A 26,637-nucleotide genomic window follows, 5' to 3' on the forward strand; every position below is an offset into this window, starting at 1 on the left:
CTCTGCTGAGAGAGTCTCAAATGTCAGAGACTTGCCTCTTCCCGCAGGTCTTGCCTAGCCAGGGCTCCCTTCTGTCTTTGAAAGCTCAGCCCAAGGTCTGGTTTGTCTGTTGAGAGTGTTGGGGAGTTGGTAGAGCTGTATGTGCAGATTGGGGCAAGCTTGGGCGATGCAGAGAGCTAAGTGTCTACCTCCCTTCTTGGGCATATTATTTTTTTTCTCCGATATTGAAAGCAATGTGACCTCATTGTGGAACATTTGGAAAATATTGAGAAACAGGAAGAGCAAAATAATAATCACCCATAATCCTACCACCCAGAGAGAAGCACTGCTAGCATCTTGGCACATTACTTCTCAGTTTTGTTTCATTTTATTTTTCCGATATGACTTTTCTCTTAACATAACTGACTTCATACTATAAGACATGATTTATAGCCTTTTAACCCCACTTAACATTAAAATATATCACATTTCCATGGCATTACAACCTTTGTAAATAGGATTTCAATGGCAGCATAAAATTTCAGTGTGTGTGAATTCTATCATTTATTCAAACAGCCAGATGGTGCTGCCATAACAAAATACCATAGACTGGGTGGCTTTAGCAATAGACATTTAATTTCTCACAGTTCTGGAGTCCAGAAGTCTGAGATCAGGGCCATTGTTCTCAGGTTCTGGTGAGGACCCACTTTCAGACTTGAAAACTTCCATCTTCTCATTGTGTCCTCACATGGAAGAGAGACCAGAACTCACTCTCTCTTCTTACAAAGCTACTGATCCCATCATGAGGTTCCCACCCTCATGGCCTCATCTCCAAAGTACCATCACATTGAGGATAGGGCTTCGGCGTATGGATCTGAAGGGAAACACATTGAGTCCCTAACACAGGCTGTGTTTATTGTTAATCCTAGTGCTTAGTGAGTGTCTCCTTGGGTCAATGTCTTCATCTCAGCTGCAGGTGCCTTGTGGTGAAGCAATATGGCAGACCTCAGCTTCCACCCCAGGCTGTAGAGTTTGGGCTTGCCTCTCCTCACGGTGGTTCCATCTGAAGACTGGGAAATGTACAATAAAGGTGGTGTTCCACACTCAGAATTAGTTGCTATAAAAAAGGAACTTCTTTTTTTTAAATTAATTATTATTTTTTTTTTGAGATGGAGTCTCATTCTGTTGCCCAGGCTGGAGTGCATTGGCGCGATCTTGGCTCACTGCAACCTCCACCTCCAGGGTTCAAGAGATTCTCTTGCCTCAGCCTCCTGAGTAGCTGGGATTACAGGTGTCCACCACCACGCCCAGTTAATTTTTATATTTTTAGTAGAGACGGGATTTTGCCATCTTGGCCAGGGTGGTTTTGAACTCCTGGTCTCAGGTGATCTGCCTGCCTCGGCCTCCCAAAGTGTTGGGATTACAGGCGTGAGCCACTGCGCCCGGCTGAGAAAGGAACTTCTTACTCACTGTGTGGGCAGGCAGTTTCCCTTCATTTCTTCATCTGACAAGTGAGATCCTCCTTCCCCTCTGCAATCCCCCTCCCCCATTGGATTTCATTAGGATTTCATGAGATAATGCATATCAGGTGCAGCGTAGAGTGGCCGACACTTACAAGCCCTTTATAAATGTTAAGCTATTGCTATTACCATTGTTTTTATCTGTTGACTCTGTGCTTGGTATTTTTTCAGGGTCCCCAAGATGACACCTGGGTTCAGTGATTTCTCTAGAAATCCTGACACAGGATTCAGCATATGGTTGTACTTGTGGCTAGGGTTTATTACATCCAAAGGATACAGAGCAAAATGATCATGGGGAAAAGGTGCGTTGGGCAGAGTCCAGAGGAGACCAGGCACAGGCTTCCACAGGTCCCCTCCCTGTGAGTTCCACAGAACACACTAATTCCTCCAGTATCAAATGGTGACAAAGGTGTGGAATGATGTCTATCAGGAGAGCTCACTAGAGAGCACCCACAGTTTTTATTGGGGGCTGGTGACATAGACCCTGTCTACTTGTACCCATCTTCCAGACTCCCAGGACGAAAGCAGGCTGAGCATAAACCACACTGTTTACAGACAGTCTAAGCACATGAGCCACATTTCTTAGTTAGGGAATGGTGGGACATTCCCCAAATCCAAGTTCTGAGATGCCAGCCAAAGGCCGGCCTTGTAAACGAGCCTTCTTGAGGATAACAGTGTCAGGCCTGCGATGCGGACTCCTCTGCAGAGGTATCCTAAGAGATCATATTTCTTGTATTTTAACCACTTCAGGATGGGGTGGGACAGATGTTCTTGTTTTCATAGGACAAAATTGAGGGCTAGAGAAGGAAAGAGACTTAGGGGCTGGCCCCTCCTTTTGCGTGGGGCTCCTGAGAAAAACCGAGGTCTGGGCCAGGGGAGGGTGTTCCTCCACACTCCCAGCACCTCCCTTCCTCTAACCTGTGTATCCCTCTCTCCCTAGGCTCTGAAGGGCTCCAAGAAGCTGGTGCTGTCTGTGTACTCAGCAGGGCGTATCCCCGGGGGCTACGTCACCAACCACATCTACACCTGGGTGGACCCGCAGGGCCGCAGCATCTCCCCGCCCTCGGGCCTGCCCCAGCCCCACGGCGGTGCCCTGAGGCAGCAGGAGGGTGACCGGAGGAGCACCCTGCACCTCCTGCAAGGAGGAGATGAAAAAAAGGTGAGTGGGGTGGGGAAAGGAGGCCAGCCTCTCAGACGCCGTAGTCTCCCTCCAAACCCAGAACAGCAAAGCTGCTTGGAGGCAGCAAGAAGAGGCTGGTTCTGTCCAGGCTCTATCTTCCCTCAGAGTCCATAATGAAGGGTGTTGGTTTTTTTTTTTTTTTTTGCATTTCTTTTTGACCTGTGTAGTGTATGTTATGATACAGGCTAAGCTGCCACAATAAAAGAGCTCAAATACTGTGATTTATTTATTGATTGGTTTATTTATTTGGAGACAGAGTCTCACTCTGTCGCCCAGGCTGGAAGGCAGTCACGCAATCTTGGCTCACTGCAACCTCTGCCTCCAGGGTTCAAGCAATTCTTGTGCCTCAGCCTCCTGAGTAGCTGGGATTACAGGTGTGCACCACCATGCCCGGCTGAATACTGTGATTTAAATGAGAGTTTTTTTCTCTGTCATGTAACAGAATAGAGGGACAGTCTCATCTGGGGGACAGTTCTGCTCCAGCACTTATCCTGGGGCCCAGATTCCCTCCATCTTCCATCTCCCAGGGTGTTGCCCCTCCTCGTGGTTGAAGCTGGGCCACATCAGGTCCCCTTTCTACCTCCCAGGAAAGGGGAAGAGAGGCATCTCTTTAATTTCAAGATCACCAAACTTCCCGCTGGCCTAGACCCAGGTGCATGGCCACACATAGCTGCCAGGACTGTGGCCAGGATTGCTGCTCCACAGGGAATCTTGTGCAGTATGGATCTTGGGCATAAGTTACAGAAACCAGCCCTGGCCATTTTACAGAGCAGGGATGTACTGGAAGGATAGGGGCAGTCCCAGAATTGAAGCCGAGAATCTCAGGGTGCAGCCTGCAGGAGGGGGATATCCACCATTCTGTTCTCAGTGTCCTTCCCCTGAAGATTCCCAATGAGGGAGCACATCATGGTCTGGCAGGGATGTCTGGGGACTTTGATTGACAAGATCACCAAGACTGTAGCCAGTGGGAGAGGGATGGTTGCCCAAAGCACTGTGGGGTGTTCTAACTTGCAGAAGGGGGCAGGGACACCAATAGACATGCCCTATGGAGCCCTCCTGACCCCAGACCTAGACTGTTTCTTGAAACACAGGAAGGCTGAAATGGTCCCTGATGTCTTACCCTTCTCTCTGGGTGCTGTTTGCATTGCACCCCTTGTTTACTCCTGGAACCAAGAACGTAGCTCCTGCAGGCAGCTCCCTGGTGTGTAGGACCTTGACACTGACTGCCAGGAGGCCACATGGCTTGGGGCTCCGGGCCAAGCACCATGCCTCTGGAGACTCTTTCTCAGCTCTCCTTTTCCTGTCGATAAGACTGTAACATTTATTTAATGTGGTTTGTGTTCTTTGCTCAAACATCAATATGCAGGACACAGCAGAGATCACAGCAGCTTCTATTGGAGGCGAGCGGCAGCAGGTAGCTTGTTGGTATGCACCACGGCAGCCCAGGCCACGTTAAGGTTGCCAGGGCTGGGTGGGCTCATACCCCCTCCCCACCAGGGAACTTGCTCTCTGACAATCTTGAGAAAATGCTGCCAGTGGTTATTGAGTCATGATCAAGGGCAGCTGTCTAGTGTTGGGCACAGAACTTGTTTTATCTTTTTCTCAGTCCCTTTTCTGTGCAGGGCATGGGGGGTGACTTGAGCTTATCATTGATGGAGAGCCCTTGTGTGCCCAGCCCTGTGCTCACAGTGTCTTCCTGAGTCCTCCTCGCAGCCACACTGGGGGGTAGGTGTCGTCATCCCCATTTTACAGATGAGGAACCTGAGGCTCAGCGCTGTGGCAACCACGACCCAGCCAGCAAGTCTCCCAGTGTTTGCTGAGCACCTGGGTGCCTGATGATGTTATGGGAGTGGACGAGAGCAGGGGCCCTGTTCTTGGGAAGCATCCAGAGTTTGGAGATGGTGGGAAGAGTGAGACAATAATCCCAAAATGAGCACCAGTGAGCAAAATAATTAAGACAGTGCAAACTGATGGGAGGGAGTGAAATCAGGAGCCGGGTAGAAAGTGCCAGGGAGGGACGGGCTGTTTTGGATGAGGTGATCAGAGAGGACTTTTCTGAGGAGATGGCTTCCGAGCTGAGACCTAGAGAGGGAGAAGGAGCTGCCATGTGCCATTCGGGGACTGAAAATCCCAAGCAGCGAGGACAGCATGTGCAAAGGCCCTGAAGTAAGACTGAGGCCAGCATCTGCAAGGGTTGAGCAGATGGGAGGGTGGGGGTTAGGTAAGGTGCCTCTGGGAGTCTCAGAGTAACTCATATAAGAATGTGGGGCTGGGCACAGTGGCTCACACCTGTAATCCCAGCTCTTTGGGAGGCTGAGGCAGGAGGATTGCTTGAGCCCAGGAGTTTGAGATCAGCCTGGGCAACATAATGAGACCCTGTCGCTACAAGTATTTAAAAAAAAATTAGCCGGGTATGATGGCATGTGTCTGGTCCCAGCTACTTGGGAGGCTGAGACAGGAGGATCACCTGAGCCCAGGAGGTTCAGGCTTCAGTGAGCTGTGATTGTACTCTAGCCTGAGCAACAGAGTGAGCTCCTGTCTCAAGAATAAAATAATACAGAGGTGGAGGCCTCATGAATCATACGCCAGGGAGGACCCAGATACCGAAGGAGGCAGGACACACCCTGAACCATCCCAGAGAGAGGCCGTCCCAGATTCCACAGCCCCAGACTGGCGCATCTACACTCCTCCCTATTTCTCCTCTTCCTGACACAGCGTGGAAACCCCATTTCCCTGTTGGGAAGGGGCATGGGCTGATGTCTCTGGATCCCTGGCTGCTGGATCCTGGGTAAGGGGCCTGGTGGGGTCTGATTCTCTTCTCTCCAGCAGCCTGGTCTCATCTTCTGATAGGCCAAAAAGCCACAGCCAGACTCTTCGACTTTTAACCATAACCTCCACAGAGGAGGTACACCTCTCAGGAAGTGGGTTCTCAGGGCAATAGTGGCATAAAAATCACACATGTAGCCAAGTTACCCCTGAAAATCCTTGTGCCATCCCCTGGAGCTGGTTATAGTTTTATAGCCCTTTTCAGGAGTGTCCTTCTCTGCCGTAATATGAGACCTGTCCCGTGAGGCTGAAGACAAAGTACAGAGAGAAGAACAGATGTAGTGCTCAGGGAGTCAGACGTGGCTGCTCTTAAATCACTGTCAAATCCTCAGAAGTGAACGGGACAGGGTGCAGAGTGCTCACTGTATGGCTTCCCATTTTGTTCTAACCCATTGCCTTTATAGCTCTTATAAACTAGAATCGATTTGTCATGAGGGGGCTAAGCAGGATAGCGTCAGTGTGGCAGGGATGTTAAGACCTTGGGTCCCAGGCTGCCTGGGCTCAAACCTTGGTTCTGCCTCTTGCTTTAATTTTTTTGGATATATACCCCAAAGTGGACTTGCTGGAGCAAATGGTAGTTGTATTTTTAATTTTTGGAGGAACCACCGTACTGTTTGCCCTAGTGTCTGCACCATGTTACATTCCCACCAACAGTGCACAAGGGTTCCTCTTCCTCCATATCCTGGCCAGCACCTGTTATTCTGTTGTTTTGAGAGTAGCTGTCCTCGTGGGTGTGAGGTAGTATGAGTTTTTTCCTGATCTATCTTCACTTTGGGCCTTTATGTGATGCCTTGGCAAAGTGATGACAGTGCTGAAGGTCACAGCAGGGACGTGGTGGTGTTCAGGGGCAAGGTCAATTCTGCATCTTTTTAAGCTGTTGATCCTAACCATTCCCCTATTTCACCTCCCCAGTGTGAGGAGGCAAGTTTGTGGCACAGGAATTGTTCTGGCACATTCTATGAGGTATAAATGTGATACATGTCCTCTGAAAGGGACAGGGAGAGTGCTGTAGTGTGCAGAGAAGGGAGGTCTTGCCCACCAGAGAAATTGGGGAAGGCTTCCTGGAGGAGGCAGCATTTTAGGTTTGGACATGTGGCAGTGGAAGGGAAGGGTGATCCAGACAGAGGGAACAGCATGACAATATCCAGAGGTTAGAGAGAGCAAGACAGGTCCTAAGCGATTCCTTTGGCTGTGAAACAAAGTTGGAGAAGTAGAATGGAGTTAGCTCCTGCAGGCTGAGATGCTGGGCTGGGAATGTATGTGGGTGGGGGACACTTTTTTTCTGTAGACAACAGAGACTTGCTGGGCATTCTCTTAGCTGGTGAGGGAAGAAGGGCAAAATCAGTTTCAGGTATGCAAAGACCTTTAGCAAGACCATGAAAAAGAAGGTATGCAAAGCTCGTTTTCAAGAGGGGTGAGAGTGGCTAAGTAAAAACACAAAGAACTTCTGGAGCCAGTAATGGTGTTTCTTGTTTTAGTCAAGGTGAACTTCAACTGTGGAAAATGAACCTTGGGGGAAGGTTCCAGTACTCTGCTAGCATTCCCTCCTGTGTGCATATTCAGGATGAGATTGTTCCTGAGTTGAGTGGGGTGAACTCATTTCTTTGAAATGGCTCGAAATGGAGGATGGTTTGAATCAGCTTACAGGGCTAGGGGTGGCAGAAGAGAAGGAAGGAAGGCCCAGGGGAGGAGGCTGCATTGGGATGGGAGAGCGAGTGTGTTGCCATGGGGTCTTTGGGGTGGAGGGAATAAGCATGATGTTTCCAGACCCTCCTCTGAGGCAGGCGCCTTCCCTTCTCCTCCGTGCCTCCTACAGCCTTGAGGATCCACTCTGAGCTGCAGGACTGATCACCTGTTCTTGGGTTCTGACTGTGAAGGTGTCATGGCTCAGCCTGGGGCCCTTGCAGAGCATCCAACAGAAACTCACAGGTGGGCTTTCAGAGGGCGGCCTGCGTCTCCTGCTTCTATTGCTTCCACATACCACACTTACACTTCTATCACCCATATTTATTGGAGATAGGGTTGTTGATGTGGTGATGAACCAGTGTCCAGAGTGATGGAAGCACAGCTTGCCAGGGGCTTATCTCTTCACTGCAGTTTTCCGATTTCACTGTGGTTTTGTAGAATCATTTGACTGCAGGCCAGTCCTATAAAATACTTACAGATAGTGTCATTATTCCGATTTTCCAGATATGAAAATGGAGGCCTGGAGAGCCTGCATGAATTATCCCAGGTCATACAGCTAGAGAGTGGCTGGGACAGGTCAGGCTCACATCTCAGGCTTATGCCTGGTCTCTTCAGTGTCCCCTGGCTCTGGCTCTTTGGGTCCGGCCCTCGCACAGCCACAGTGGTGGCTCCATCCAGGAGAGACAGCAGAGCCTACCTGCACACAGCACCAGTCATCCTGGTCAGTATCTGGAATCTGCTCAGGGGAATGATGTGGGCAGGAACAGCTATTTGTAGAACTCAGATGCCCCTCTCACCCCTCCCCGGTCATTTGCCCATGAGCTTTATCGAGAACCTTCTAAGTCTTATTCCACTGCAGTGTCCCTGTCCCACGGCCCCCTACTCTGCAGTGAGCAGTTAGACCCTGCTGCAGCAGAAGCAGCCGCTCTGTCAAGCTCATGTGTCTCCAGCAGCCACAGAAACAAGATGGGACCTGCCCTTCGACTCAGGCTGCTACAAGCCTGGAACATAAGGAGTAGGGGCTTTGGGCTCAGCAGCACTGGGTTTGAAGCTTGTTTTTGAAACTTCCTGACTGTGTGACCTTGGGCAAGCCACTTAACCTTGGATGAGTCACTTAAGCTTCCCCATCCATGATTGGAGGATGGTCATGCCAGCCATGTGCGGCTGTTTCAAGGATTAATAATCAAGGCTCTTAAGCACAGAGCACAGTGCCTGGACATAGTAATGAATTCCAGCAACAACCATCAGTTACTAAATGCCGACTAGGTACTGGTATTTTCCCCCAAAATATGTACCAAGTACCTATAATGGGCCTGCTGTGCGTACTGGGGATACAGCAGTGAACAGACGAACAGACAACACCTTGGCCACTGTCAAGAGCTGACGCTCTAGTGTGTTGTGGGGGGACCGTGAGGGCACTAAAAGAAACAATATACAGTCTATTGTAAAATGAGGGAGAACCAAGCAAGGAAAGGGCATGGGAGGGTGGCATATGCGTGGGGCAGCGTTAGAGAAGGGGCAGGGAAGGCTTCACTAAGAAGGTGACAAAAGAGAGGATCTGAAGCTGATGAGGAAGTGATTGTACACGGATCCATCCTGTCTGGGCAGAGTACTCCAGGCGGCTAGAAGCCTCAGGCAGGCGAGCAGGGCGTCTTGAGGAGCAGCAGTGAGACCTGTGGGATTACAGAGGAGTGAGGCAGCAGGCACGGGCAACTCTGAGGACATGGCTGAGTCTGGGGACTTTCCTCTGAGTGAGATGGGTGCCATGGTAGAGCTTTGAGCAGAGGAGAGACCTGGTGCATGTGAGGTTCCGGCCAGACCGTCCAGGCTACTGGATGGAGGGTAGATGGCAGGAGCAAGGGTGGAAGTTGGGAGCCCATGCATCCTCGTCCTCACAACAGCCCTGGACGGAGCTATCAGTTAGGGGTGCTTTTGGCTGTGGATCACAGAAAGCCTGTATTATAGGAGCACACACATTCAGGTGTTCACTGTTCTCTTCAGAGGTGTAGGGCTGGGCAGCCCCAGCTCTGGTTTGCTAGGGAGTGAGTCTCTCCTTCCTGTTGCTGGCTCTTGCCTTGGGCTCATTGCTTCACAGCTGCAAGATGGCAGCCACTGCTCCTGCCATCACAGCCTCTCACAACCGTGCCCAAAGCAGAGTGGGTGGAGGGAGCAGGAGGCCCTTCTCTTCCTGTGTTCCTGTCTTTTCAGAGTGGAGAATCTTACCCAGAATCCCCTAGCAGACATGTCCCACCATGCCTCTTGGCCAAAACTGGCCCAGAATTACCTACATCCATTCCAGTTCCCGGTATAGGGGAATGGATAACCTAGGCTTGTGTCATCTCCTGGAGCTGCTCTGACTGCCTCTTGGACACAGTTGAGGCTCCGTGGCAAGGCAGGAAGGGAGATGGCTGCTGGCTTGGCCACAGGCAGTGCTGGCCCCAAGCAGGTTGCACAATTCTCATTTTATAAACTGGGCAACTGAAGATCCGAGAAGCAACAGGGCTTTTCCCAAGGGTGCCCAAGAGTGAGGGGCAGAACCAAGACTTGAACTCAGGCCAGTGAGAGGCAGTGTGGTGCATTGGTTAAATGCCCAGGCACTGCAGGCAGGCCAAGCGGCTGGGTATGTGAATCTTAGCCCCATCATTTCACCCCTCAGTGAGAGTTGAGCCTCAGTTTCCTCATCTGGAAAGTGGGGATAACAACAAAACCATAGAGGAGGAGTGAGGATTCAATGAGGTAATGCGTGTAAAGTGCTGAGCACGGTGCCTGGGACATAGGAAACAGTACATTTGGTGACCAATTTCGTGAGTTATTGTTCTATTAATATTATTAGCAGTAGTGGTGTTATTTTCACTGGGCCAGGCTGCTTCTCACAGTGTCGTTTGCTTTCCCATAGATGAATTCCGATTCATGCCAAATGCTGGTTGAATTTTCAGCAAGTAATTGAGGCAGATTACCCTGTGCTTGATAGAACTGTTATTACAGTTCTGTGATAAAGACTCATTTTATTCTGATGTAAAGAATTTATGCAGAGGTGGTGGGAAGGTGGGGAGGTTTGTTTTCATCCTTAGTATTCAGAGTGGGCTGCTGCAGACACGGGCTGCCATCTGCGTGTTCCTGGGCTTGGCTGCAAAGACACCCAAGCTCCTCTCAGCTCTCTCCCTACCGGGATCTTCATGTCCTGGAGCTGGAAGGGCCCCGGGGTGGGGTGGGGTGGAGTGGGGCGGGGGACTGACTGCAGGTCACCCAAGGAGCTGGGCTAGATCCTGGGTGTGTAGACCCCGGGCCGGGCCTGGCTTGTTCCAAGGCCTTAAGGTGCAGCATGGAGGAGGGGGCTCTGCTAGGCATGGCAGGAGTGGGGATCAAGGCAGGAGTTGCCTACTGTGTCCTCAGCCAGCTTCTCTGTTCTGTCCCTGATGTGAACCTCACCTTCCTCCTACATCACCACCATCATAAGACACACCACTTCTCATGGGGGATCTCTAGAAAGTCGCCCCTCTCCTGCTTCCCATTTCCAGGAGTCTTCCTGCAGTCCACTTTGGAGCCTGTCACTGTCCTGCTCATAGCCTAGCCTCTTAGCCTGGCTCGTGGCACCCTCACTAGCAAGGTGAATCTCAGCCATTTCCCCCACTCTCCTGCCACACTCTGGCCATACAGGAGCCGTGTGGTGACTTTACGGGGCTGCGCGCCATGCTGTGTGTGGGCTTAGCACATGCTGTTGCTCCTGGAATGGCATCTTCCCTCTTCTGTCCCTGGCTGCCTCCCCACCCCGCCCCAGCCTTTAAGTCTCATTGGTCATATTTCTGGGGAGCTCTGCCGTTGGCTGGGTTCCTGGGAATAGACTCTGAGACCAAGATTTGCCTGAAAAAGGTTTGTAAGAGTATCCTCAAGTCTGAAGATGTCCACCTCCTCCTCTCTGGAACCTGTGAGTGGAACCCTTATATAGCAAAAGGGATGTTGCAGATGTGATTATGTGATGGTCTTGACATGGGGGATTGTCTGGGTGGGCCCTGTGTCATCACAGGGGTCCTCATAAGATGGAATCAGGAGGTCAGAGAAAGGGAGACGTGATGCTAAAAGCAGAGAGCAACTGATTGGAAGATGCCATGCTGCCAGCCTTGAAGATGGAGGATGGGGCCATGAACCAAGGAGTGCAGGTGGCCCCTAGAAGCTGGAAGAGGCAAGGAAGCGGGTTCTCCTCCGGATCCTCTAGGAGGAGTGTGGTCCTTTTGGCACACTTTATACTTCCAACCTCCCAAACCGTCAGATAACAAATCTGTGTTGCTCTTAGGCTCTGACTGTGGTGATTTGTTACGGCGGCAGCAGTGCCCTGGGGTCAACACTGGCAAAGGAGTGAGGGACACAGGGCGGGGCTGCAAGTGCCGTCTCAGCACAGATCTCGGCAGGTCCCACAGGGAGCTCTGGAGCTGGGATGGCCCTGCAGAGGTGTCCAGAATTGAGGCAGGGGCTGGCTTTTACCCACCCCCATCAGCCACTAGCCACAGAGCTGCCTCCAGGGAGGGGTGTGACCCTGTCACTGGGTCTTGTGGCCAGGTGTTTCTCGTCTCTTTGGGCTAGGTTTCAGCTATGCTGGTCCCCTGCTTTCTTTCCCTTGGCCTAGGGCAGTTCTTGAGGAGAGACTCGCTGCCCTGAGGAGGAGCGCCTTGGTCCTGGAGGGGGTGCAGTGTCCCGTCCTGGGTGGCCTTGTTCTTTCCTCTCAGCATTCTCTTACTATCCGGTGACTCTTGAGCTTCTGGAGGGACCCAGCACAAGGCCTAGCACAGACTCCAGGCTCAAAAGCGTTTAGATGGGACTCCAGCCTGGCTCACGTCCATCCACATGGCCATCCCGGCCTGCACAGCAGCCCACAGTCATCATCTCCCGTGAGGAAGGCCACACATGCTTTCCAGGTCGCACCTCTTGGCTTGGCTGAGATGCCACTGTGAGGATAACGACAGCCACTGTTTTCTAGTGCTTCCCTGTGCCAGCCACAACCCTACGCACTCTACACAAATGGACCCATTCATCCCTCACAGCAGCCCAAGGAAGTGAGCGTGACTGGTTTCCCCATTTTCTAGATGAGGAAACTGAGGCACAGAGAGGTGAAGCAACTTAGCCGGGGCCACTCACCTAGCAAGTTGGCAGTCTGGCTCCGGAGCCTGAACATGCATTAACCACCATGCGGTTTCCTCCCAAATATGCAGAGCTGCCTGTGACAAGGGACCAGGATGGGCCTTGAACCCAGGTCCCCTCAGATCTGCTCAAGCCTTGGAGCTGGCACAGCACTGGGGCAGGATGGGTCAGATCATGGGGGCTGGGTTACTGTTCCCAAGTCTGACCTCAAGTGTCCGCAGAGCCTGCTGTTTCCAGAACATCTGTCTAACCAGTGGCTGCATGTGGGTCTCCTGCTTGCTCCCTGCAGATCCCTGTGGGCCTCACCAGGGTCCTCCTTACTAATGTGGTCATTCTGTCTGAGGAGCAAACTGGGGCTGGTTCTGGACTAAGGCAGCTGGGCCCATCCCACAGAGCAGTACCCTCCTGGCACTGTCCCACATGGGATAGACCACCCTGACATACCGCAGAGTCTGCCATCTTGGAACCAAACCCTGGAGAGTCACTGTCCATTGGACTCTTTCCTGACATCATTCGGCAACCAATAGGAGCAAAGCCACCGCTTTTTGTTCCCAAGCGGTGGTCCCAGATAGGGTCTCAGAGAGAAGCAGCAAATTAAAGAGTTCGGAGTTCCAGAGATGGGCAGAACCCAGGTCTGACTTGGCCACGAGTTGGCTGCGACTGCGTGACATTGTCAGGTTTCCCAACAAGACTTGTGATGTGCGTGACAGAACCAACAGTAGCTAATACTTATTGAGCATCTGCTAGGAGCCAGAGAGTGGCCACATGCTCTCACTTGTCTCTTAATTTGATCCTCTTCATGGTAACCTTATAAGACAGGCAGATATTATTGTCATCCTCATTTTCAGGTGAGGAGGCTGAGGCACAGAGAGGTTAAGTAACTTGCTCAAGGTCACACAGCTGTGCCCTCCCCTGGGAAGCTGGGACTTGAGTCTCTCTTCTTCACCACCTCTGCCCAAGCAAGGTCGTTGAAGAATTCAATGAGATAACACACTTAAAGGACACAGAACACTTGATAACTCTTGGACGAATAACTTCTGAAATAGAAATCTGGTTGGATAGCTTTCCCTAATGAAATGTGTCTTTCCTGGGGCCTGAAGGTTCCCCCACCGCTCCCTGTCCTGTGGGCAGTCACACTGTGCTCTCTTTGGGGTCCCTCTTTGGATCCTTTACCTGTCACTGGGTCTTGTGGCCAGGTGTTTCTCGTCTCTTTGGGCTAAGTTTCAGCTATTCTGGTCCCCTGCTTTCTTTTCCATGAATCCCTCTTTCGTACCCGAGACACACTTAACCTGCACGTCCCTGCAGCTTCCCTCATGGATTAGGAACCGTTCTAGAATCTGCCCGCAGCCACCCCTTGCCTGTCCTTGCGAGCCCCACCCTGTCCCCCAGCACCTGCTGTGGCCACTGCGACTCACCTCCTCCTGGGCGGGGCTTGCTCTCCTGAGCACTGACTTGAGCCGTCCCATATTCTGGAATGTTCCATTTTCCATCCCCCGCCGGCTGACTCTCGCTCACCCTCCCATCTCATCAGAGATGCCACTTTCTCCAGGAAGCACCCCCCACACCAGTCAGGACCATCGCCCCTTCTCTGCACCCACGTGGCCCTCGAGCCACTTTGTCACGTGCTGCTAACACTGTACCGTGAAGTCCTGTTGACTGTCTGTACCACTAGACTGGGGGCCCCTCAGGAGCAGGACTGTGTCTGACTCATCTCCAAGCCCCAGCACTGGGACTGCATTTAGTGGGTGCACCCTATGTATGTAGAGCCAGGGACCATCATGGTCCCTCAGGATGGATGGCAGAGCAGAAGACCCCTGGGGAGACAGCAGACGTCAGGAGAAATAGACCCCCCAGGTGATAGGAGACCCCTGGGGAGGCAGGAGACCCCAGGAGAAATAGGAGACTCCTGAAGTGACAGGAGACCCTTAGGTGACAGGAGACCCCTGAGGTGATAAGAGATCCCTGGGGTGACAGGAGACCCCTGGGGTGACAGGAGGCCCCTGAGGTGACAGGAGACCCCTGAGGTGACAGGAGAACCCTGGGGTGACAGGAGACCCCTGAGGTGACAGGAGAACCCTGGGGTGACAGACCCCTAGGGAGGCAGGAGACCCCTGAGGTGACAGGAGACCCCTGGGGTGATAAGAGATCCCTGGGGTGACAGGAGACCCCTGGGGAGGCAGGAGACCCCTGAGGTGACAGGAGACCCCTGGGGTGACAGGAGACCCCTGAGATGACAGGAGACCCCTGGGGAGGCAGGAGACCCCTGAGGTGACAGACCCCTGGGGTGACAGGAGACCCTGAGATTATATGAGACCCGTGAGGAGGCAGACCCCTGAGGTGACGGGAGACCCCTGAGGAAGCAGGGTGGTGGCTACCCTGACCTGGCCTGAGCCTTGATCCTAAGGAGGGCAGATGGAGCCTAATTGAGACCCCGGGGTGTGAACAGTCACCCCCTGACTGAAGCCTCAGGTGAACGTGGCCACTGTGGCGTGAAGAACATGAGCGAAGTGTCTGAGTAGTCCCAGGTGTTGGCCCTGAGGGGATCCCGGAGGCCATCTCCCTCAGCACCTTCCCCCCACTACACTTGCAACTGTGACCAAGGGGGTGAGGGGCTTCCTCAAGGTCACCCATCAAGTCAGAGGCAGAGCTGGGGCAGGAACTGGAATGTTCTAGGGTATCTTCCAGGCCTTGGCCTGGGCCTCCTTGCCAGCCGGATAAGATGTGCTCTTTAAAGTACGAGAGGGGGCTCTGCAGCCTGCTGTCCCCTGAAGGTATGGCTCCCCCAGTCCCTCTAATGTTATCCTCTCCCTCTGACAGGTGAACCTGGTGCTGGGGGACGGCCGGTCCCTGGGCCTCACGATCCGTGGGGGAGCTGAGTACGGCCTTGGCATTTACATCACTGGCGTGGACCCAGGCTCTGAAGCAGAAGGCAGCGGGCTCAAGGTGAGGGAGGGCCTGAGGGAGGGAAAACTCTGTGCATGGAGCTCTTTGCTGCTGATTTTAAATAGACCTCCAGCAGAGCAATCAGCACCTCACCTTGAGGACTGGTCCCAGCTGGGGAGCCCTCCCTGGCTGCTGTACCTCTAAATTCACAGCTCACAGCAGCAGCGGGGTGGCCGCCTATGCAGTGTGGGCAGCAGGCCAGCCCGAACTTGTCGTGCTGCTGTTTTGCAAATACTGCTGATGGCCTGTGGTGGCCCTGACTTCAGGGTTTGTTACGATGCGTGGAGAGGGAAGAGGAGAGAAAGTGATAAGCTGGGTTGGGGGTGCCCTGGGCAGCTTCAGGCCTGGCATTCAATCCAGACAACCAGCAGTTATCGAAATGATATTACTGGCTCCCATTTTAAAGAGGGCTAACTGTGTGCCCAGCGTCTGTGATCCACTTTTCACATGTCATCTAGTTGACTCCTCACGTGACCCTGAGGGGTAGGGTATTACTACCCACATTTTCCAGTTGGGGAAACTGAGACATAGAGAGGTTAAACTGACTTGTCCCAGGCCACACAACTGGTGGGTTGCGGAGCAGACTTTGAACTTAGGCAGTCTGAATTTCAAAGCCCTCACTTAGCACCCTGCAGGGTAGCCCGGGAACTTGCTCAGAGAGACAAGACTGCTCATGGGGACGCTGGACCCAGGACACCAATCACCAAATTGAAGAGCACCATGTGTTTGGGCTAAATCCTGATGCCAGGGATGCCATAGCAGCGGTGATGTGGAGTGGTCACCATGGCACAGGTGGCCTTTGAGCCAGGCCATGGGGAGTGTGAGAGAGAGGGATGGGTAAAGGGGAAGGATGGGAGTGGCTGGCCGAAGGACCATGCGTGTCTGACTGTTGGTGACTGACTAGATGGATGCCTAGTCTGTGTGCAAAGCCAGGGGAATGAAGCACATGATGAGGTTGTATCTTTGTAACAAAGGGCCTTCCTTGCATGCCCTCATATCAGGAGATTTCATTTTCCCTGCAGACAAGAAGAAAAGGTCACATGTGGCCACCAAGCCACGTCATGGCAGACAGGCTGGAGTACAGAGACGATACATCTGTCAGGTTCTCTTAGGAAACAGGCATTGTGGGAAGAGCTCTGGGTTTGCAGTAGGGAAGACTGGGTTCAAGTCCCAGTTTTGCTGCTTTTGCTTTCATAGCTGTGTGATCTTGGAGAGTCCCTCCACCTGTCTGGGCTTCCCTTTCCTGTATAATAATACTAAGTAAGCCCTCACCAGACACTGAACCTGCTGGCATCTTGATCTTTGATTTCCCAGCCTTTAAAACTGTGAGACATAAATTTCTGTTGTTTATAAGCTACCTAGTCTATGGTACTTTGTTATAGTAGCCCAAAGGGACAGACAGACATCATCATCGTCATCATCATCATCATCATCATCATTATGGACATAATCATTAACATCTACCATGTCTCCCCTTTCCCAGTTACTCTTCCAAGTGTTTTACATCATTAACTTGTTTAACCTTGCTTGCCTTTACTATATAATAATAATAGGTAACATTCCTTTCTCAGGGTTATTGCAAAGATCAAATGGGGAATTATTATTATTATAGTAAACATTGCCACAGATTGTGTTCCTCCAAAATTCATGCATTGAAATCCTTACCCACAAGCTGATAGTATTAGGAGGTGGGGCCTTTGGGAGGTGATTAGGTCATGAGGGTGGAGCCCCACGAATGAGATTAGTGTCCTTATAAAAGAGGCTCCAAGAACTACTTCGCCCCTTCCACCATGTGAGGACGCAGTAAGAAGGCACAGTCTATGAACCAGGAAATGGGCCCTCACCAGACACTGAACCTGCTGGCGTCTCGATCTTGGGCTTCCAACCTCCAAAACTGTGAGACGTAAATTTCTGTTGCTTATAAGGCACCCAGTCTATGGTACTTCGTTATAGCAGCCCAGATTGACTCAGACAAACATCATTATCATCATTATTATAGACATGGTAATTTACATGGATCATGTGTCTTCTTTCCCAGATGCTCTTCCAAGTGCTTTATGTCGTTAACTTGTTTGATCTCATGATACTCCTGTGAAAGTAGGTTCTATTGTGAGCACCATTTTATGTTTTTATTTTTAATTTTTGTGGGTGCATAGTAGGTGTGTACATTTGTGGGATACATGAGAAGTTTAGATACAGGCATGCAGTGTGTAATAATCACATCGTGGAGAATGGGATGTCCATCCCCTCAACCATTTACCCTTTGGTGAGCACCATTTTACAGGCTCAGTAGGTGAGACTCGGAGAGTTGCACAGCCAATGAGAGGGAAAGCCAGGATTCCCATCCAGGAATGAGGAGTCGGGTTCTAGAACTGTGCCCATAACCAGGCCAGCCAGATGGATAGGAGATGTTCCACAGTGTCGGTCGGGTCTAGTTGATTCTGAAACGTGTTGGATCTAGGTGCTTGCTTTGCTTTTAGAAGGTAGGAGTGATGCTTTGTTGGGACTCCAGGGGGAAATAATCTGATAATATTCTGTATGGAATTTTTATTTAATAAATTTATGTTGGAATAATTTTAGACTTAGTGAAAAGTTGCCGAGAGTTCCTGTTTATCCTTCACCCAGCTTCCTCTAATGTTGACATCATGTATAACCGTGGTATATTTGTCAAGACCGAGAAACTAACATCAGTACAATTTTGTTAAACAAACTACAGGCCTTATTCACAGTTTCTCCACCCATGTCTTTTTTCTGTTCCAGGATCCAGTGTAATCCAGCATACCACATTGCATTTAGTCTGTATGAAGTTTAAATGCCATTTATTTTCCCCAAAAACGTAAAGATTAGAGACAGTTTCTAAATGCAGAGTAAAGATTTTGAATAAGTGGAGGAGACTGGGGAGAAGGAAAATGGGGGCAGAGGAAAAGAGATGAAGCAGGATGAGTAATTTCCCAGAACACCTGCTGCGTGGGGGTTCAGATCCAGCTACAGGCAGGACACAGACTTGGCTCTGAGCTTCCTGGCAGCCAACACAGAGAGTGAAGCAAGTCAGTGATGTCTGTAAGAGGAAAACAGACCAGCTGTGTTTGAAAAGCCTAGTTATTCTCCTTCTGAGGCCTCATAACAGTTTTCCTCTGGTCCCTCCTTGAGAGGATGTTGTGTGGTGCCATAGTGTCCTTGGTGACATAAATGCATAAACAGCTTACATAACATTGTTGGTGATAAGTACCCTCTGATTAAATCCACGTTAAGAGAAAGAGAGAGAGGGAGCATTCCAGAGAGACAACACGTTAGGTGTTGGCCTGAGAGCACTGAGCATCTCGCCCTGTCTCTCTGATTACTGATGAGTGGTGTCTTTTATTATCCTGTTACCCTTTTATTGAGCAGTTACTATGTCACATACTGTGCTAAATACTTCTTATTCATTATTACACAATTTTTGCAATGATATATTTTTAAAAAGAATGTTCTTCTCGCCGATTTATAGATAATAGATTTAGGAGCAATGTTAAGCAACTTGTCCAAGGCCACCCAGCTAAGTGCTAGAGCTGAGATTTTAATTCACCCTAGCAAACTCCAAGTCCACGTTCTTAACTACTATGGTATAATGCCTCTCAGTCCTTGATATACAGCTGAAGAAACCAAGACTTATAGACTTAAACTGAGTTGCCCAAGATCAAATTCTTTCTGTTATCAGAGCTGTTATTTAAACCGAGGCCTGACAGAGCCTGGGGTTGCCTTGAGCAGGGAAGGACAGGAGCCCTGGGGCCTCCACTGACCAGCTGTGTGAAGGTGGGCATGTCCTTCCCCTCCCTGGGCCTCAGTCTCCCTGCTTGGACACTTGGGCTAGTTGATCTCCGAGGACTTCTCCTAGATCTGTACATTTTCCTGGCCTGAAAAGTTGCAGAGAGTTCTGTTTACATAGAGCAAAATTTTGAATGAGTGGAGGAAATTAGGGAGAAGGAAAATGGGGGACAGGAAAAGAGATGAAGCCTGGATGAGTGATATTCCAGAACACCCTGCTCTGTGGGGCTGCAGACCCAGCTACAGGCAGGACACGGACTTGGCTCTGAGCTTCCTGGCAGCCAGCACAAAGAGGGTGCCCAGACACCAGGAATGTACTCCACTCTGTTTCACCTATAGTTTTCGTATTTACAAAGAGATGCCAAAACCAGTAACCAGCTGATAGATCCCTCTTTTGTGTGGAAGGATGTGGACATTCCATGTAAGCACGTGTCTGTGACTCTCCCTTGCTTTTCCTCTTTCCATTTAGGCTGTGAGTATATATACTCATGACTCCTATAAGCTAACACTGTACTTTGCAGCTTCTGAGCTGAGCAAGATGGACACAGTCTCTGACCTCCTCAGCTTATATTCTAGTAAGAAAAACAAAAATTACACAACTGTGTATTTGGTTACAATTGTAATAATACCAAGATGGCAAAGCACATGGAACCAATTGAGTGTATGCTGGGGAGACCAACCCTGGTCTTGGATATCTGGGAAGACTTCCTGGAGGAGGAAGCATTTCAGTTGAAATTTAAAAGAGAACAAAACTAATTATGTGAAAGAGGAAGTGAGAATTCCAGGCAGAAAGAACAGCAAATGCCAAGTCCCTGAAGTGGAAAGAAGTGTTCCAGCGTGCAGAGGAAGGCCCATGTGGCTGAATGTGGAAAGCCAGGTGGGGAGAAGATGCCTTGGCAATGCTGCTGAGGAAACAGCCCGATCGCACAGATGTAATTCACCCAAGACTGTGCAGCTGTGAAAAGACGATGATCAAGATCTGCAGTTATTAATGTGGAAGGATGTCCATGGGCTGTTATTAAGTGGGAAACACAGGCTGCAAAACCACATAGCTAACAGGATTTCATCTGTATTCTATATGAATGCAAAAATATGCATAGAGAAACATCTATGCTGGACACACGCCACAGTGTCAACAGTGGTTATCTCAGGTGGTAAGATGAGGGATGATTTTCACTTTGTTTATGTCCTTAGGCGGCATCTGAATGGAGCAAGTATTCCTTTTATAATCTTAAAAACAGCAACAATAAAGCAATTTCCATTCGGAAACAAGGCAGAGAAAAAATATTCCGTAGAAGTTTCCACTCACTTTAGTTTGCCTCTCAGTTGCAGGCAATCAAAGGCTTTATTTGCTCATAAAATGCCCGCCTTCAGTAAAATCCTTTCTATCTTCAATCCCCTCCGCAGTGAAGCATTTTATATTCCTGCCATTTATTGTACTTTCCCCTCCAAGGCCCCTTGGATATGCTAACACCAGCCTACACTCACTTGGGCATCCAGGACTGATTAATTCTGTTTATTGCCAATGCACTTTCAGTGGAATTAGGCATATTGAAATGGAATAAAGGGGCTTGGCTATGTGGGCAGTGGAGCCAAGAAAAGGTTTTATTTGTAAATAGGGCTCCTTGCTGCTGTGCAGAGCTTCCCTGGAGAGAAAATGTGGCTTTTGCTTTGCTTCCAGCTGCTCAGCCCACTTAGCTCCTGAAGGGCCTGGTTTGAGTCTGGGGCCGGGGTTGTCAGGACGGCACTGCCCTAAGTGGAGAAGCACTTGGGGGGTCAGGCAGGTTCCCAGCATTTGCCCTGGGGAGGCCCTATGGAACTTGGCACCTTCCTACCCCTGCAGTGGGGGCTAACACCCCTTTGAGAGTTTGTCTTCGGATCTCTCTTATTCCTTTGCATCTGCCCCCCAGCTTCAAATCCCACCAAAGAATGGACCACAAAACCTCCTTTGTTCCTTTAAGGACAACTGAGATTGACTAGCATTTGAAATTAATCATAATGATAGCAGTTGCCATTTATTAACCAGTTATTGTGAATCAGGCACTGTACTCAACACGTTAGATACACTTTTATTTCATCCTACTGGTAGCCCTGTGGCGGACATTAATAACATCATTTAATACATGAACAACTTAGGCTCAGAGAGGTGCAGTAGCTTCCCAGGGATTACACAGGGATCTAGTACCTGGCCTTTTAAGGCCCTCCAAAGGTCATACGCTTTGCTCTGCCACCTTCCTAGTACCCTAACTTGATCAAATATCAAAAGGCTGCAGAGAGAGGAAATAAAGGACATTGAGTCTTCTTAGAAATCACTAAGCTTCCCAAGCCCAGTGTGGTTCCTGGATCTTGCCTGGCCCATGGACTCCACACCTGAGTTTCCCCAGGGGTGGGAGCACATTTTGTTTCTGCTCCTGGGGGCCAGCTGCCATCCTGGCTGAGGCTCCTTGGAACAGGATCTCTGTTCCCATGAATGTCCCAATCTTGGGGTCACTGCTACGCTTGTGGCTACAGTAGCCTCCCAGCCCCACCTCCAACACTGGGGATCACATTTCAACATGAGATTCGGAGGGGACAAACATCCAAACTACATCAGTTACTATATAATATTTGTTTAATAGGGATCCTTTAAATGTATTTCGTTCTGTGATTATGGCTGATTTTATGGCAGTCCTAATGAAGGCCCATCGAGTGTCTGGTGCAGAAACAATGTTTCAGTGACTGTGGGGATGACCTGCTGCTCTACAGGTCTATCACAGGTGCTGGGCTTTGCCAGGAGCCTGACCATATCGACTTCATTGGTGAAGCCAACCGAGCTGGGGCTGCTCCCTCCACGTACTGGCTTCTGCCAGGGTCTGTTCTCCCCACCTACCTTCTCTGGACTGAGTCTCTGGACAGCACCCCTGTGCTAAGTATGCACCAAGCAGCAGGTGATCTATATGTGTCATCTGTCTCTATCCAGCTCTAGGAGGTAGGAACTCTGTTTTTTTTTTTTAGATGAAATCTCGCTCTATTGCCCAGGCTGGAGTGTAGTGGCATGATCTCAGCTCACTGCAACCTCCACCCCCCAGGTTCAAGCAATTCTCCTGCCTCAGCCTCCTGAGTAGCTGGGATTACAGGTGCCTGCTACCACGCCTGGCTAATTTTTTTTTTTTTTTTTTTTTTTTTTGTATTTTTAGTAGAAACGGAATTTCACCATGTTGGCCAGGCTGGTCTCAAACTCCTGACCTCAAGTGATCCGCCCACCTTGGCCTCCTAAAGTGCTGGGGTTACAGGTGTGAGCCATCATGCCTTGCTGAAACTCTTAACCCATCTATAAATTGGGAGCACTTGTTTAATGAATGTCTCTTCTCCCAGATCATGGCTACATGAGGTAAAGAATGAATGTTCTTTACACATCATATCTCCTGCCCAAGACAGCACCTGGCACATAGTAGGTATCCGGGAAATTGTTCTTGTCTTGAAGAAGTGGAGAAGGCAGGCCCTGAGCCAGGTGTCTTTGACTCCAAAGCTCCTATCTTGAGCACTGTCTCGTTTGCATCCTGGCCTGAACACAGCACAGAGCAGGCATTTTTGTTTGAGAAGTGTGAGTGGTTTTCCCACTCACCTAGGTTGTGAATTGAGCAATCAGACCCTGTCTCTCAGAGATGCTTGCCTTTGGGCTAAAGGAGGCTGGGTTGCAGCCTGGCCCACAGTGAGGTTTGCTTGTCACAGGTGCTTTCTGGACATTAGGTGCCATCTTCAGCTCCTCCCTGATGGAGGGCAGATGGCGGGAGTCAGTCTACACTCACAGATCTCAGCTGCTAACCCTCCATTTCACACATGGGGATGCTGAGGGCCAGAAGGAAGGAAAGGACTGGCTGAGAGAAGGGCCCAGAGCTCTGGGCCCCCAGCATAGAGCCCCGTTGCCATCAGGCGGTTTGGCTTTGTCTGCTGATTCCATCCTGATGCTTCTGCTGGGAGGCAAGAGCAAGCCTGACAGACTCTCCACACCTGCTTCCTGTTCTTCATGGAGGAAGGGGTGTGGTTACTGTGTTTGTTTTGCATTGCTATAAAGGAATACCTGAGGCTGGTTAATTTTAAAGAAAAGAGGTTTATCTTGGCTCATGGTTCTGCAGGCTGTACAAAGAGCGTGGTGCTGGCATCTGCTTCTGGTGAGGCCTCAGGAAGCTTCTCCTCATGGCAGGTGGTGAAACGGGAGCAGGTGTGTCACAAGGTGAGAGAGGGAGTAAGAGAGGTCCCAGGCTCTTTTAAACAACCAGCTCTCACATGAACTAACAGAGCAAGAACTCACTCATTACCTCTGGGAGGGCACCAAGCCCTTCATGAAGGGCCCACCCCCATGACCCAAACACCTCCCAGTAGGCCCCACCTCCAACACTGGGGATCACATTTCAACATGAGATTCGGAGAGGACAAACATCCAAACTACATCAGTTACTATATCATATTTGTTTAATAAGGATCCTTTAAATGTATTTCATTCTGTAATTATGGCTGATTTTATGGCAGTCCTAATGAAGGTGACAAAAATAATGTCTTAATATTTATATAATTCCTGACAGTTAAAAAAAACTCACATAATAAGGGCACCTTACAAGCAACTCTCTGCCTTTAAATTCCACAACTTGGATGAATGGACCAATTTCTTGAAAGGCACAAACTACTAACACTCAAGAAAGAAAAATAGATAACCTATACATATCCTATATACTGCATGTCCAAAAAATGGAGTTTATAGTTAAAATCATCCAAAAAAAAAACCAACAACAAAAACTCAAGCCAGACACTTTCATGAATGACTTCCCAACTCATTTTGTGAAGCCGGCATTATATAATACTAAGACTAGATACGTTATAAGAAAAGAAAACCCAGACCACTATCCTTCATGAACACAAATGGAAATATCCTCCACAAAACATTGGTAAATCAAATCCAGCAATCTCTATAAGGGATAATTTATCACAACCAAGATGTTTTATACAAGGAATGCAAGGCTGTTTCAGCATTTGAAAATCAATGTAATTAACAGATTAAAAGAGAAAAGCCATATGATCAGAAAAATACTTTAAAAAATTCAACATTTATTCATGATACTCTCTAAACAAACTAGGGATCAAATCTGATGAAGAGTATCCACAGGAAACCCACAGCTAACAAATGAATGCTTTCCTTTAAGATAGAAATAAGGCAAAATTTTTCTCTCAACTCTTCTACTCAGTATCATACTAGATGTTGCAGTCAGTGCGGTAAGTCAAGAAAAAGAAATAAAAGGCATAAGATCCAAAAAGAAGAAATAAAACTCTGACCATCTGCACAGAAAATTTCAAAGACTCTGCAATAAACCTCCTAGAACTAATAAATGAGTTTAGCAAAGTCAAAAGATACAAAAGTCAACATATAAAAATCAATTCTATTTCTAGCAATGAACAACTGGAATCCAAAGTTAATAAAAACAATACCATTTATAATAATGCTGAAAATACTTAGGTATACATAGCTAACAAAATATGTGTAGTTTCTGCATGCTGATAATTACAGAACAACAAAAAAAACCTAAATAAATGGAGAGATCTGTGTTCATTGATTGGAAGACTGAATAGTATGAAGATGTTAAATCTTCTAATTTGATCTAGATTCAACACAATTCCAATTCCAATCTCAGGAAGCCATATTTTTTTTTAGGTATTTACAAGCTGATTCTAAATTTTTTTATGGAAATACAGAGAAACCAGAGGAGCCAAAATAATTCTGAAATAAGAACAAATTGGAGGACTCTGTACCTGACTTCCAGACTTACGGTAAAGCTACAGTAAACAAGATAGGGCAGTTAATGAAGGGCTGGGTACGTAGATCAGTGGAACAGAATAGAGTCCAGAAATAAACCCACACAAATATACCCAAGTGATTTTTGGCAAAAGTGCAAAGGCAATTCACTGGAGAAAGGGTAGTCCTTTCCGCAGATGGTGCTAGAACAATTGGCTGTCTATATGCAAACAAATGAACCTCAATCTCACACTTTATATGAAAATTCAAAATAAATCATAGACTAAAATGTAAAATGCAAAACTATAATACTGTTAGAGGAATATATAATACAAAATCTATGTGACCTTGGGTTAGACAAAACATGGCCAATAAAAGAAAAGATTGACAAAATAGACTTTATTAAAATGAAAAATTCTTGCTCTGCAAAAGATACTTTTGTTTGTTTGTTGTTTGTTTGTTTTGAGACAGGGTCTCACTCCCGTTGCCCAGGCTGGAGTGCAGTGGCTAGATCTCGGCTCACTGCAGCCTCTACTTCCAAAGCTCAGGTGATCCACTTCAGCCTCCCAAGTAGCCGGGACTATAGGCATGCACCACCATGCCTGAAAAGATAAAAAGATACTTTTAAGAGAATACAAAGACAAGCCACAGAACGAAAATATTTTCCAGCCAGTCATAGTGGCTCATGCCTGTAATCCCAGCACTTTGGGAGGCAGATTGCTTGAGCCCAGGAGTTCAAGACCAGCCTGGGCAACATGACAAAACTCTTTCTGTACAAAAAATACAAAAAAAATTAGCCACATATGGTAGTGCGTGCCTGTAGTCCCAGCTACTAGGAAGGCTGAGGTGAAAGGATCACTTGGGCCCGGGAGGTCAAGGCTCCAGTGAGCTATGATCATGCCACTGCATTCCAGCTGGGGCAACAGAGCAAGACCCTGTCTCAAAAAAAAAAAAAAAGAAAAAGAAAATATTTTCCAATCACGTTTCTAACAGAGAACTTGAAAAGATGCTCCTCAACTTATGATGGTGTTATATCTCAATAAACCAATAGTAAGTTGAAAATATTGTAAATCAAAAATGCATTTAATACACCTAATCTACCAGACATCACAGCTGAGCCTAGCCTGCCTTAAATCAGAACACTTACATTAGTCTACAGTTGGGCAAAATCATCTAACACAAAGCCTGTTTCATAATGAAGTACTGAATATCTCATAAAATTTATTGAATACTATATTAAAAGTGAAAGAATGGTTGTATGGGTACTTGAAGTATGGTTTTTATTGAATGCATGAAGTTGAAAAATCGTAAGTTGACCCATCATAAGTCAGAGACTGTCTGTATTGAGAATGTGTAAAAAAAGCTCTAAAAAAAAACCATCTCCAAATGGGCAAAAGATCCAGGAAGCTTTTGTGTTGGAATTGCAGTGGTGGATGCATAACTCTGTATTTGTCAAATTCATAGAACTGTACATCACAGAGTGACTTTATATAAATTTGTAAAACTCAACCAGGATGTGTATGGGAGGGGGCACATGTGGGGCATGGGGAGGAAGATAGAATGCAGACTGAGATGAATGAAGACAGGAGAACTGTTACAGATGATTTCCATAACCACACTGCAAGGGGATAGAGAAGAAAGGAACCAACTTAAGTAGCTGGGAAACATTGGTTCAACCAATCTTATAAGACAGAAACCAAGAAGAGTCCTATATAAAGACTGTACTTCAGTTGGGAATTTTTCTCCCTCCTCAAAAGTATATGGGTTAGGGGCCAGGTGTGGTGGCTCACGTCTATAATCCC

The 26,637-nt window shown here is 48.6% G+C and overlaps 1 protein-coding gene across 8 annotated transcripts in view; it reads left to right on the forward strand.

Annotated features, from left to right (window-relative positions):
- Nucleotides 1–26,637, forward strand: part of WHRN (whirlin) — a 106,039-nt gene that overhangs the window by 25,646 nt on the left and 53,756 nt on the right. For 5 of the 8 annotated variants that reach the window (XM_055271352.2, XM_055271354.2, XM_055271355.2 and 2 more), the window contains exons 2-3: nt 2,440–2,658; nt 15,142–15,267. In XM_055271352.2, coding sequence (XP_055127327.1) covers nt 2,440–2,658; nt 15,142–15,267 — 345 coding nt within the window. The remainder of the gene's footprint in view (nt 1–2,439; nt 2,659–15,141; nt 15,268–26,637) is intronic. The other 3 variants (XM_063636831.1, XM_063636832.1, XM_055271357.2) reach the window with 1 other exon arrangement.

The sequence above is a fragment of the Symphalangus syndactylus genome, chromosome 3 (genome assembly GCF_028878055.3).
Source record: "Symphalangus syndactylus isolate Jambi chromosome 3, NHGRI_mSymSyn1-v2.1_pri, whole genome shotgun sequence".
Classification (NCBI taxonomy): domain Eukaryota; kingdom Metazoa; phylum Chordata; class Mammalia; order Primates; family Hylobatidae; genus Symphalangus; species Symphalangus syndactylus.